Source organism: Harpia harpyja, chromosome Z (assembly GCF_026419915.1).
Source record: "Harpia harpyja isolate bHarHar1 chromosome Z, bHarHar1 primary haplotype, whole genome shotgun sequence".
Taxonomy (NCBI): Eukaryota; Metazoa; Chordata; class Aves; order Accipitriformes; family Accipitridae; genus Harpia; species Harpia harpyja.
The window spans coordinates 79,591,857-79,606,061 of NC_068969.1; the positions used below are offsets into that span (position 1 = coordinate 79,591,857).

A 14,205-nucleotide genomic window follows, 5' to 3' on the forward strand; every position below is an offset into this window, starting at 1 on the left:
TATACGGGCAGTGCAGAACACCCTTTGTGGTTCAATTACTGCTTTCAAACAACAAAAAATCCCTACAACTACTAAAGACCTCTTTTTGGAAACCTGAGAGGAAATGGATGAAGCAGGAGTGTGACCCAGTCTTACAACAGTGAGTACAATAAAACTATACTCAAAATGATTTATTCAATGCTAATAAATACCTTCAGATATTCCCCCCACCAAGGACTATTGCAGTGAAGTTTTTGTGCAAGCCGAAATGTAATACGGAGCTGCATGCTAAAAGCCATCGCAAATATATGCAGATGTCAGCACTGGGGAAAAGTAAACCATACAAAACTAAAAACATAAATAAAAAGCCTCCACTGTGAAAATAAAATCTTAAAATTGCTACTAAATGTAAGCAAAGAATGTTTTGGAAGGTACAGAGACCAGAGCTATAAACACTCAAACCAGCTACAAACTCTTGGCTAAAAGTTTCAGATCGCTACTCCTAAAAAGACAAGAGATTGTTCTAAAACTGCAGGACTTGACAAGATTTCATCACATGCAGTAAAAAGGCCATTAGAGAAGCTGTTCACCCATCTGAGCCTGACAGTTAGTAGAGGCTCAAGATCAGCATGAGAAATGAAATTTTAAAATAAACATACCCTGAACTTTAGAAAAGGATGAGATTCTCTTTGCAAACAAATCATGCCCACAGATCTGAAAGGAGTTTACAGCATGTAACAGAACTTGCAGTGTAAAGAGGAGAAAGCTGTATGGAAGGCAGAAAAGGATGAAAAGAAAGAAAACATTTCATTGGGGATTATTTACTTATATGGTTTTGTACAGACATTGGATGTGTGATATAACAGAGAGGAATAAAATGAACAGAATGAAGCAGAGAGCTTGCAAGAGAAAAACATGTCTAAAGGGATAGGCAAAACTCTAGAAAAGGCTCTGAAGAAGAAGGATATACAATATGAATAGCAGACATATGGAAAGACTAGTACACAAACGCAGAAGAAAAAGAAAAGCAGAACCACAAGCGTTTCTTCTTTTAGATTAGCTGGCACACCAGTTTGCCATGTCTTGCTTTGAATGAGATTGCCAGCCCCTCAGAGCAGGTACTGCTTCTTACAGGGTGTTATAAAGTGTGGCACAGTGGAGCCCTTATACTGCATGCAGCTTTGGGGCACTACACTAATAAGAGGACCTCCTCTTTTTAAATGAGTTTCTGAGTTCTGAGAAGAATTTGGCAGTGATTATGACTGACAATGTGCTGTTGGTTTGATGTCATTTGTCCCAGTGCTCCATGCCTGGATAACTGGATGCTTAACTGTAATGGATAACTGGATGCATAACTATAATCTAAACCCTAAACCCTTTTTAATCTAAAAAAATCTTAAAGCACTTACCTATAAGAACAGAACTCCCTGGACTGATGGTCATTTTTGTTCCTGAGGGAGAGGTCAGCACTGAATGAGTGCTGGTCCCAGAACTGGAAAGCTCTGCTGTCAATTCTTCTAGGTAAGGAAGAGGTTGTGGAGGCTCTGGTAACAGATTGGGAGACTGAAGTGATGAGCAACATTATAGCAGAAAACATCTCACGGACATCAAAAAAACCACCACCAGTTATTCCTGCATTATTTGCCTTGCTGCATTTTAGAGGGGCAGTCAAAGCAACTTTGGGAAACTACTAAAGGTGTGCTTTGCCTCATGTTAGTTAAGGCACTAGAGAAGTTATTAAAATATCTTATCATTATGACCACAAAATGAAAGAAATTCTCTCTGAAGACTACCATGGCATTCTGGTTGACCCTCTTCATATGTGACGAAGATACATGATATCAGGAGATATGAAAGAGCAAATCTATACAGCATAGAAGCTGAATCAAATGTCCACGGCAGTCAGTGGAAAACTTTTTAATGTCCTCTACAACCCAGATCAAGCACTGACTAAATATGGTTATAACCCTGCCAAATCCTGTGGTATATTCAGGCAGAGCTCCAAAGCACTAAGAGTTCAGAGCTCAAGAGGATCAGTCTACACTGAGAACTCCAGGACTTAGTTCTTTACCAACCATAAAGCTATTTTAAAAATCAATTGCCTTGCCTATCATTCCCAATTCTGTTTGTCATGGAAATTATGGGATATTTGATTTAAGTGAATGGTGGCTTCATCCCCTTCCAAATAGATCACGGCACACACTAAGCAAGTTTTCTATTGCTGATCACATTCAGCACCAGAAGTACGAGTCATGGATGCTTGAACTGTTTCTTTCCATCAAGGAATTAAAAATGCCATTTGCCTAAAAACATAAGCAGCTTGCATAACTCACAGTAACAATGCATCTTTAAAAACTAAGCCATTTATAAAGATCAGAAAGGGACTTAAAGATCATGTAGGAGTTTTTATTTATAGGCTAAAACCCAGCTGATTTTTTTTTTTCCAGAGTTTTTTAGACTGAGTTTCTAGAGCCAGTCTGGATTCACAGGGAAATCATGTGAACATTCATAAGGGGGTTTTAGTGTTGTCTGTGAAACTGAGAAATCTCACTTTAAAACTTCCTTTGGAAGCTGCAACATCCATGGAACCCATGCTTACTCTAGTCGTAAAAGATGAGAGCTGTAACGGATACTTTAATGGTGTTGCACCAATAGCAGGGACTAGGTTTCAAAATTTGACACTTCACTATCAAATGTACAGAAGCGCTTACAAAGTCTGGCTGGATCATTCATCTGCCAGGCATGGAGAACTGATAGAAGATGAGTTACTAGGAAAGGGAAACCCTTTCCCACACATCCAATTACCACAAGGTAACACTTCCACCCATGCTTCACAGCTGACATTGTCTTTTCAAATTACCCAGCTGGGCTTTCTCTCTGTTGTTTAGAAACCCAAGAAAAAGTAAACTTTGCCCTTCACTGAACTCAGGAAGTGCTTTTTAAAAGTGCACTGGGTTTATGCACCTGTTAGGGGTGAAATGGGTCACTATCACACAGCCATGTACAGAAAGGCTGCTCAGCAGAGGCAGAGCACTTCAGGGGGAAAAAGTGGCATCATTCTGATTTCAAGAGAGTCACTTTAAGAAATGGTTAATAAATGCTTTTCTTAACTAGCAAGTCTGAAAAAGTGAAACTGAATCTCTCAGGACTGGGAGGTGCAGTCATTGTGCTGAGACATTTTCTCATTATCCATCTTCCTTTTACCATCACCTTATTTCAGGTAATGCTGTCATGAGAACAAATGCAGACTGACTCTTTTCTTAGAACACGGCTGCCTGTATGTCCTTCCCTCTTTCCACATCCTCTGACTAGATCTGTAGGCTAGATATGCCAGCAGCCACATTACTATTGCTGTAAGTGCAAAATACCCTGGACTTACCAAGAACCAACAGCTGGGAGCTTTCAGTTACCTCCCCACGAAGATTGGCTGCCTTGCAGGAGTACAACCCCTGATCTGACAGAGAAACGTTTGCAATTAGCAGCAAACCATCATGCAGATGGTGAGCAGAGGACAGCTTGACCTTGTTCTTAAACCAAGTAACTTCTGCTTCAGGAACACCTGAAAAAACATTGACAAAACATAACACAAGAAAGATACAGTGGTTGCTAAACAGTGTGATGGTTGCTACAGGCAAAATTGTTAAGATAGAACAATGAGACAGAGCAGAACAGTTAAAACAGAATTGAAGGCTTCCCTTTTAGTGTCCCAGAATTGTACAAGTGAACTCTGAACTCATCACTCTTAAAACTGGATCAGAACAAAGGTTAATCTAGCCTAGTGTCCTGTCTCTGGAAGAAGCCATAAGCTGGTGCCTCACCCAGCCTCCCACTAGTTTCAGCTCAGGAACTTTCTGAGCCAGAATTAGTTTTTGTGCAGTCAGGAGCCCTCCATGGACTTCTCTTCTATTAATGCATCCAATCTTCCTTTTTGAAATTATGCAAACAATTAGCATTGTTAACATCTTCAGAAAAGCAGTTTCACTGGCCTCACTACGAGTCTTCAGACAACAGATGATTACAGATTCATAACCCACTATAGGAAGAATTGCCTCCTTTTGTGTGCTTGGACCTAAGGTCTAGCTATCTCTGTTGGGTATCCCCTTGTAGGAATGTGTTCTGATGTGTAGCTGGCAATACCTCTGGTTTTCCATTAGGTAGTATTTCCTTGGCATAGAGATTTCTACCTCAACTTAAATGCATACCAGATCAGGTAATTTAGTGTCACTGACTACTAAAAATTGCTTTATGTGAACTGGTATTGGAAGTCTCAACAGATGGGATAGACCTATGGAGCTGTGTCTGGGAGGAAACGGTAGTGTGTGGACCCATGGCTGTAAGGAGTAGCAGATCAGTAATCCTGCTAACTGCCGGAGTGCATGTTGTCCCATTTGCGGTACCCTCTGTATGTGGGAGGCAGTTAATCTCTTTCACATGAACATGCAGTTTCCTTGTGTCTACTGTAGATTAAGGGCATGCATGCAGGCAGTTATTCTTAAGTATCTGCTGCCCACCTAAGTCCTTCCCTGCCTTATGTCACAGCAGCATGTTCCTCTGCCCATTGCCAGTACCTTTCTGGTTGTCCCTCCATGTCAAAAAACAAAACCCACTCTGTCAATTCTGTGGCTCTGGCATCAGAAATACCTCACCTGGGCTGTGCTCACTGAGCATGACCACCTATTTGTCTGTATTCATAGTGGCTGCCTGAATACAGGTGCCTCACTAAGCATATGCAGATGGAAGTGGGAAAGGGAGATTTTCCCTGTTCTTCCACATCAAAGCATTGTGGCCTTTTTTCCACCTCTCCCAGAGTCACCTGGTGATTTTGCCAAGACATCTGGGATGAGTATGTCTGATCTTGGCAGCCAGGAAGGAAAGCTGAAGCCCTCTAAGGGCAGAGGGTCTCATCCACATTCAGAAAGCAGCAGGAAGCAGGCTGTAAGAGACTGCAGGGTTTTTCTCACCTTTGTCTGAGGGTAAATAGTATATGCTAATCTGGATCCTTCATGGCATACCAGAGAACTAATCATTCTTGTCTATGATACTGTTTTCCAAAGGCTTACCCTTGTCTGTGTTGCTACAGCTCAGCTTTTTGAAAAGGATGGGCTGTTGGCCTGTTTATGACCTCCCCACCCCACAACTGGGATAGGACCAGTACACAGCTCTCCATCTGGCTGCTACTCTTTGACCTACGTGGCATGGGTGGGCCGACCACCACTTAAAAACTCACTCTGATTTTTTCCAGAGCATCCAGGCAGAGTCCTCAGGGGAGTTCAGACAACTGCTGGATAGCAAACAACCCCAACCCTTGAGTTTATTCAAGCCTCTGTGTTTATTGTATTTCCATTGCGGGGAACGGAAGTTTGAGAGGTGAGCTCTGGAGAGCAAAGGAGACTCTTCCAGTTCTGCAGTCCCTGAAATGGAAAAACACTCACATCCCAGCACTTGTCCTCCCAGTGCCACCCTAGTGAAGGGATGATCCACTCTCTCTTGCAGTCTAACCTACTTACAGTGCACTGGTTTTCACATTATGGTTATTGCCAAACTTAGGCATGAAAGTACCAAGAAATGTACCTCAGAAATAAACAATCACAAGATTATAAAATTATAAAGCTTTCTCCAATTCCAACTTTGAAGATTAAAATTGGGTAGAGCTTTCAAGTTTTTCTTGAAAATAAAGGAAGACAAGTGCAAATAGTGGGAGAAGAGGAAGGGATGAGGAGTGCTGCGAAGGGTAAAGAAGAAGGGAAAGGGACAATGAGGATTTCATATGACCACAGTCCTCAAGGGCGGGGACTCAAATAAAATAAATAAATAAATACAGAAAGTCATGCAGAACTAATTAGCTTCTTGCAGACAGCTGCTCAGGTAGTCTTAGTCCAGAAAGGCAGATTCCTCTTGTATACACTTCACTAGTAGAAGAAGCAACAAGGGGATAAAGGTGAGACCCCTTACTGTTGAAGTATTACTGTTGAGTCTAGGAAAGGTGCACTGTACCTACAAAATGTCCAGCAACTCTACAAAAACCTTTTTCTGACTGCTGCTCTACAAAGTGTGTTCTTCCTCTGTCTTTGATGTGAAGTTTCCACACTAACAGAAGATTTTTTGAAACTAACCTGTACAGCTGTTCCTACAGTTTGGTTTAGGGCAGGTAAGCAGTATATGTCAGTGAGCAGCAGCTTCATTTTCCTTTGCGCTTCCACCTTTAGCGACATACACAAGCCTCAAGACAGGAACCGGAGGCAGCCAGCACAGTGGTGAGCAAACACATCATTGCACAGCATTGCCACAAGGTGTAGCAAGAGCATTTAAATCAGTCTTGTTAGGTAATGGTGAATGACAGAGGGCTGAGTGTGTTTGCCTTGCAGAAACAATCACAGAGACTGAAAGTCTGAGAAGTGCCAGCTGGAAACAAAACTCACTTTGCTGGGCAGGCAGGACTTTAGGTGGTGAATAGTTACGCAAGCCTATTCTTCTTCAGCTTTCCCCTCCATCACTGTGCATGTATCCAGCACAAAAAAGGCTACTTGGGATATGTAGCAAGCAGAACTACACATGCCAATCAAGATAATTTTGCTAAACCAGGCACTTCTGGGGAAAGGAAGCATAACAATACACGGATCTATCAATGGTAACTTGTTTCCAGTGACATAATATTCCTGAAATAGTGACTTGCATGTCAGAATCTGGTATAGCTGATGAACAAATATGGGACATAAAGCAAGGTAAGAACTAGAAAAATATAACCTCCAGCATATAGAAGAAATACAGAGGAAAGGAATGTTTAGGAGAGTTGAAAAAGCTGCAAGCTGAAACATCAGAGAGAGACGGATATACAGTGCAGGATGCTAATATATTTAAGTCACTCTTCCAGATCTGTTCTGACTCAGCAGTGACCAATTGTACATGACACTTGGTAGGTGGGGGTGCCTCTGTTAGAAGTCTTATGGCCTGAAGGATACCACAGAGAAATGCCCTAAGAACTAGATTTTTAAAATTGGTTCCTCCTTTCATATGCAACTATATTTTCAGTAACAGCTTGGACCAGATTGATTGAGACTTCTGGTATCCGAAGAAGTATCTGCACAATTTAAGTGTTGAAGTCAATAGAAAGCTTCCTAGTGACACTGATGTGATCCAAATGGCTCCCACATTCCATTTGGAAGTGAAATTGCCCACAGCAATCAAATTTCCCACACCAGAAATGCTGCTGGCTTTCTGAAGCTTGGAGAAAATCCTCCAGCTGGAAGTCACAGGCATCTGCAAGATTCCTGAGTGACTTTTGGGTGGGAGTTCCCTTAGGATTAGTTTTGGAGATGTCTGGGATTGACCACAATCACCTATGTTTAAAAAACATTCTTTCACCTCTACAAACAAAGTGGCAAAGTTATGTCAAGTGAAATAAGGCTGATCTTCAAGCTTGAACAAAATTACACCACCATCTTTGTGGTATGACCAAAACAGAGTTTCAACCTGACATAATTCATGTCAGGGGCCAATTAAACTCTAATGCATCCAGAATTATTTTGTTTTCCCTTGTTTTACAGCTAATATCTATAGATTACAGCTCAGAACACAGATTTTGACAGTGCTTATGCCCTTCATAAGAAGTTAAAGAGCAATATAAAATTAATCTCTAGGCTCTGGTAATGTTCTCTTTCATTATCTCTTAAGAAACCTTCTCCAGGTTTATCAACACCTGTCAGCAGCAAGTGTATACTTCTGTCCCTTGACAGCAAGAGCAGCTTTAGAAAATGTCAGAACTGATCCTTATACTTAATATTTCTCTTATAAATATTTATTCTGCTGTCCTGCTGACTCTCAGTAAAGATGTGTCCTTATGTGAGCCAAGACATCAAGATCAAATACATGCATGGTCCTATACTACAGACTATTCAGCACAGTGAATGCAACACAGCTTATAATGATGAGATTAACAGGCACCAAATTCTGATCTGGAACAACTCTCAGTTGCTGTGCTGGTTCAGGGCATCCTGAAATGACCAGTGAGAAAATACTAGAAGAAAAAAGGCTATAGCTTTACAAAGCTGTGTGAAGATTTTTTTCATCTAGATAAGTCTCCACATATTTTCTGGATATGTTTGTTTGCTGTCTAATTATGTTCACGAACTTGCTATGATTTGATGGCCATTTCATTGTTAATGCCTTCTGAAGAACTTTGGCAAACTACATAGCTGTAAAGTTCATCTACTCTGAAGAAGTCACTAGTATACACCATGTTTGTTGACTGAAGCAATACTGCCATGTTACTCTTCTCCTTAGAACTGATTGTTCTAAGTAGAATGATCAAAAATATATTAAAAGTTTGGATAATCACAACCCTGATGCTAAAACAAAAAAATAGTGCTTACATTGGAAGGAAAATTATATTTATTGTCATGTTCTTTACCAGGTATATTTTCCAGGCATTGGTGAGATAGCTGACAAATCACTCTGTTCCTGGATCTCTTTGCATATGTAGCTTTTTTTAATTGCTGTTGAATTATTAACACTACTTGTATGAAAATAGGATTCTAGTGCCTGTAAAATATTTCTGCCCTCATTACTCACTCTCTTATTCCCTGTGTAACATCACAGCTTGTGGTCTATGACTTTATCATAATTTCAACAGTATTAATCTCTGGTGTCAAACATAGCTGACATTTTCTGCTGAGGCAGTAGCAGAGGATAAACACCCATGAAGAAAAATTATGGTTTAAGCGAATTTATTCTGTATCACAGAAGAATACAATATACAGTAATTCTACCAGATAGCAAAAAGGCTTCTTCTGGGAGAGAAGACAGTGATTCTGCAGTGACACTGCTAAAATTTTCCATTGTGGACATACATTGTCATAGTAGGTAGTCTTCATAAAATTGCTAGAGATGATTTTCCTCTCAGAAAAGGCACTGAATCTGTGTCCCTGGCCATGCTGTGCTCCCCTCCTTTATTTTTCTGATGCCATAAGAACTGTGGCAACTTTGCTCAGCTATGTCCTGTTCTTTTCATGATGTCTTTATAATGAAGGGAAATGGCTGCACTGCTTAAATCAGCAGTCACTGTCTACATCTGTGGGACCTCCCCATCTGCAGCTGAGAGAACCCAGAGAGAGAAATTCAAAGTAATTTATGTTCATATAATTTTTAGTCTCATTCACACACTGTCAGTGCAGGTGGCCATGCAGAGGCTTGGGGAAAAAGAGTACAGCTTTCATCTCCTTCTTCCTTGAAAGATATTGGACATCAGTCTGATTGCAAGACAGTGTCTAATGTCTATATTGAGAGGGCAACAGAATTACTGAATTTACTCCTTCATGAACCACTAGGAAAAATGATGCTGTATTTTTCTTTCATTAATCCCACTGAGAATAATTAATAAATTGGGATCCCAGCTTAGTGTTTTCACAGCTATTGTGCATACTTTGCTAAAGGACAGATGAACAAATAGTGAAACTTGAGCCAAATACTCTTTTCATGTGAGAATTTGCATAGGGGTGTGGTTGGCAGCACTTGAAGAAGGAAAACTGACAACTGCTAAGTGCTTAAAGTGAGCAGGAAATGTAAAAAAAGCAGGACATTTTTATATTTGCAGTGCAGATGCTTATTTAGAGTCATCTGAAGTAGCTGCTAGGGACAAGAAGCTAAAGCAAGGGTCTAAGGGACTTCATACAAGTCTCTTCCGGAGATATTTGTGTAACACTCAGCATGGCTCACTTTGTGTTTTATAAGCTGCTCCCTTCCCCTCCAATTCCTCCTCATACTATGCATGGAAGTGTAATGAATCAAAGGTCTGGCCCTGGGTCTTTAGGGATTTCCAAGCTCGGTCTCTTCCCCCATCCCTCCTCCCCATACCAACACCATTCCCATCAACAGCTGTAGGACTGCAACATGCAGATAAGGTCAACCTCTTTTGGTTAACACGGAAAGAGGCAAACTGCCGTTGTAAGGCTGAGGGACATTCAGGCTCTGGCTGGAGAACAGTTTCAGGGAGAACCCTGTTTCAGCAGAATTCCTCTGAATTCCTGCACTCCCAAGGTGAAAAAAGAAAAATCAGAAAAAGAGTGTGCTAACATGCTCTTCATTTGAAAGAACAGAGTTTGGCAGGAAGAGAAGGAACTAACCTGAGGGGTCTTTGAAAACCCCATCAATGAGGAAATGAGTCAGTCCATGCTTGTATATTCTCACCAAGAATCCCCCACAGGTAGGAATGTGTATCAGTTTTGTTGTACCCACATCATACAGTGTATCTCTCACAAAGATGCCTGTTGTATTGTTCCAGACCAATTTTCTTAAGCCACTACACTTTTCTTGTTGCTGTTGATAAAAGGAAGACAATTTCTATGCTAAGAATTTATGGAAGCTATGAAGTTTGCCTGAGTCCTAGGAATCCTTGCAGTTTCACTCAGCTGCACCTGGCGACACCAATTTAGGAAAGAACCCCACATAAATTTATAGCCAAAGGTACCTCCATCAGAGACTAAGTAATTTCTCACCTGCGACCTGGCAGCTAATGGTAACATTTGCTCTCTGGATTGTTTTCACTGTGCTTCCAATATCAACAGTGACAGCAGGCGATTCAGTGTTGATCACAGTAGCTCTTGATGCCTTTATCAGTGGCTTTCCTGTATAAAAGAAGCACCACAGTTTATCAGACCAAGCACACTGGACTTGCATGGACAGATGGCCTAGGACACTCTGTGCAAGTACCTACACAGGACAGGTGGACAAGGGAAAATGCTGGAGTATAAGGCCACGTGTTCTTTATAATATTACAGTGTTGCGGAATTCCATGGGAAAAGCTGTCTTGGAAAAAAGAAAAAGCATACTTAGAGCAGAGGCAGAATAGCATTAAAGCCACATGCACCAGCTGAATCAATAACTACCAGTACAATTGCAGCTGCAGCAAGATGTTTGCCTGGTACTGCAACCAAAATACCATCCTTTGCCAAAGCCTGAGTGATGGCTACAGGCACATTAATAGTGCAGGAAGTTTAGAGGAACACACAAGCTGTTTCTACACATTAATCAGGTTTTCTTTAACCTATAGTGGAAACACTGGGATTGGGAAGACCAGACCATAACCAGAAAGTTTTCTTGTAATGGCTAGTGTAAGAAGATCAGGGACATAAACAAGCTCCTTTCGGTCAGATAAACTGTTTTTTTTTATCTAAAGCCTGTAGTAACAGTGTTATGCATTAACACTGTTTATCTCTAACAAAGACAACTGCTTTGCCTCCAACAAAATTTTCAAATTGTTTTCAGTGTGCTTCCAACATTGGTGACAGAGAGCAAGTGGGTCAAGGTGCTGCCCTGCTGTTGTGCCTGTCTATGTGGGATTAGCTATGGAGTTATCCACCCTTGGGGGCTTGAGGAGCCTTCTGCAACTCCTTTTGTACGGGCACTGCAAAGGCATGCCTACATGACACCACACAGTTCAGAGATATTTGGGCTTAGCTCTGAGAGAGGGGAGTGAAGCAGCAGAGCTGACAAAGCTGGGTTAAGGCAGCCCCTGTCCCAGCCAAAATGCTCTGCAGTCAGGATATTGGCACGAGGGGCAGAACATGACAAAACTGCTTTAAAGGGTATGGGACTTAGGTGCTTTTGACTCAGTGTTGTATTTTCAAACTCATCTTTACCCCAAAATCTATAAACACATTTTTTTCCCCTTTAAATAGTCAGATACAAAACAGGTTCAAACATCATCAATTGCCTCCAGAAGCTGCAGTTTGGCTAATGTCTACCACTGGCTTCATTTGTGTGTTAATCTGGTGGTGACCAAGGAAGAAAAGATAGAGGTGAGAAGAAGAATTTGGTTTCATTGAGCTCATGGAGAGTCCTGAAAATTTAATTCAGCCCTAACTAAATATTGCTCCATATAGCTATATTTCAGGGCTTTTAAAAGATGCCTTTCATCTGGAATTCCTGTCATATCAGTTTGGGGGGTGGTGGTGGTGGTGGTATTTTTTTAATTTTTATTTTGGTGCTTTTAATGCCTAAGAATAGCAAAGTAAAATATTACATTTGATTGTTGAAATATCTCCAAAAGTTTTCAAGCTTTGTGGCAAAGCCTAAAGAAAAGAAAGAAAAGTTCTTCAGCTATCCATCAGCCTTTTATTTTCCTGATTGGTTTCCACAATCTCATCAAAAGATCAAAAATCTGTTTGCTGTTCAACCCATGAGTAGCAAACCATTGAGAAAAAAGGAAGCATATTCCACTGCCTTTTTTTCCATGCTTCTGTTAAACTAATCAGAAAATTCTTCAATGAAATAAGCTTTCAGCCCTACTCCTGATCCCTCTAAAGATGGTCTGATCTTTCCATTTTTTTTGGAGAAAGTACTTCCATTATGCCAAAAAGTTGTTGCTTTGTTCCAAACACATTTCATAAGATGTGCAGCTCTTTGCCTTGGATGCGAGATGGAAATGTATACCAGTTTCTAAGCAGAGTTCAGCTTGAGTCTGGGATTCATGAATGTTAATTTATCTACAAAGGTTAAACTAGAGCCTTGACAATTAATTATAATAAAAAACCTAATAGCCTTCCTGTGCCACATGTAAACCTAATGATCAGTTTATTTTTCTATAGCTTCACACAAAATTGTCTCCACAAATTATGTTCTACAAAGACTGTGGCTTTTAAACTCACTGGAGCAATATGGACAGAATAGCAGTTTTGACTGATGATTTTTTAACCTCATGTTCAGCTTCTTGCTGGTGGAACACAAGAAGTTTACTGTGGAGTTGCTCCTTATAAAACAATATACTGTCTCAGCAGCAGCACCACTGTCATGTCGCTCAGGGTTCAGCAAAGATATTCCTGATCTACAGCAGCGTAAAAAGGATCAGTGTTTTTGCCTACATGTAATATGTAGATCTTCCTTTTCCACTCTGGGGGCTTCAGCTCTTCTCTTTCTAAGGGACAGACAGGGTCTCTTTCCGGTTAGTTTACTGATCATCAGAGCTTCACTGCTGGCTGTTGCTGCATTCTTAGGTTTTCTTTATGCTCCTCTTACCTGAAATTTTCTCCATGTTTGGTGTAAAAAACTTAAGCTCATCAACAACTATTCCTTCCTCTAATCATACATGGACACATTGGCAGCTGATGGTCACTGCCCACACACTGGAGGCCTCCAAATTCTTCCACATTCTGGAGCAGTGAAATGGAGAGGTCTGAAAAGTCAGCAAGCTTTCTAGCATTCCTAATGTGTTTCCTTTTGCTTTTGCAATAAATAGGATCCTCCTTCTCTAAGACCTCTCCGCCTCATCACAGTGCTTAGCTGTCTTTTCTGTCCCTTCACTTTACCCCACAGCCACTTATTCATGTTTGCTGCTCTGTCCTTCTACTAGTCCTGACATGGTTGTGAGCCTGCTGACACTGCCTGCCAACAAACCTTGAATAAGCTGGATTCGTGTACTACCTCCCATTTTCCTTGGCTTTTATTTGGGTGAGTTTTCTTTAAAACTGAAATCTAAACTAACAAAGGATATTTAGTCTGCTTTAGAACTCAACTGTTGGTAGAGAAATATAAACACAGAAGTTAATTTTTTGTGAGCCTCTCTTTGCCAGCAGTTAAAAGAGTGTCAGCCATGCTTGTGCCACAATGGGTTGAATATGATACAGGGCTTGATCCTGCAAGGGGCTAGCTCTTCAGCTCTGGTATTTTTCAGACCTGCCTAATGTACATCTGAATAAGTCCTTCAATCAGTTTGTTAGACTTGAAGAGATCAGTGTTAGGTTTAAAATGAAGCATATGATTTGGGAGGCTTGGACTGCTCTGCCCATATAGGCTGTGAATAATCAGGACGAGCACTGTCTTGAGAGCACGTCAGATGTAGCAAGGGAGAAAAGGCATTGATCTCTTGCAGAAATCCACAAATCTCATGAACTATCTGTGAAAGTTGGACTATGCCTCAGGGTTTTCCAGAGTTCACACACTATGTTTTCACCAGTGTACCTCTGGTGACTCACCTTGCCCACCCAGCATTCACAGCCATCTGTTCCCCCACAAACAATTTCTGTCCAGAATCACACAAGTGGCAGGGACTATCCTGCAATCGCAGAGAGTGAACTATTACCTGCTAAAGTGACAGCAATGGAGACAGAGTCAGATCCCAGGGCATTGGATGCATTGCAAGCATAGAAACCCACATCAGCTTCCACAGGCGCTAGAATCTGCAAGGAGTCGTCAGGCTGAAGCAGCATCCTGGAATAAAGCAGAAAGAAAGATGTA

General features: G+C 41.1%; 1 protein-coding gene and 1 long non-coding RNA gene across 6 annotated transcripts in view; one reads left to right on the plus strand and one right to left on the minus strand.

Moving 5' to 3' along the window:
* The window catches only part of ADAMTSL1 (ADAMTS like 1), a 474,745-nt gene that overhangs the window by 26,200 nt on the left and 434,340 nt on the right, over positions 1-14,205 (minus strand). For all 5 annotated transcript variants that reach the window (XM_052776382.1, XM_052776381.1, XM_052776383.1 and 2 more), the window contains 4 exons: positions 14,051-14,178; positions 10,470-10,598; positions 3,359-3,538; positions 1,389-1,523 (listed from right to left, as the gene is read on the minus strand). In XM_052776382.1, the coding sequence (XP_052632342.1) occupies positions 1,389-1,523; positions 3,359-3,538; positions 10,470-10,598; positions 14,051-14,178 (572 nt within the window). The remainder of the gene's footprint in view (positions 1-1,388; positions 1,524-3,358; positions 3,539-10,469; positions 10,599-14,050; positions 14,179-14,205) is intronic.
* LOC128136559 (uncharacterized) overlaps positions 13,327-14,205 on the plus strand; it is a 38,817-nt gene continuing 37,938 nt past the window's right edge. The window contains exon 1 of the long non-coding RNA XR_008233408.1: positions 13,327-13,419. This is a non-coding gene — a long non-coding RNA (uncharacterized LOC128136559). The remainder of the gene's footprint in view (positions 13,420-14,205) is intronic.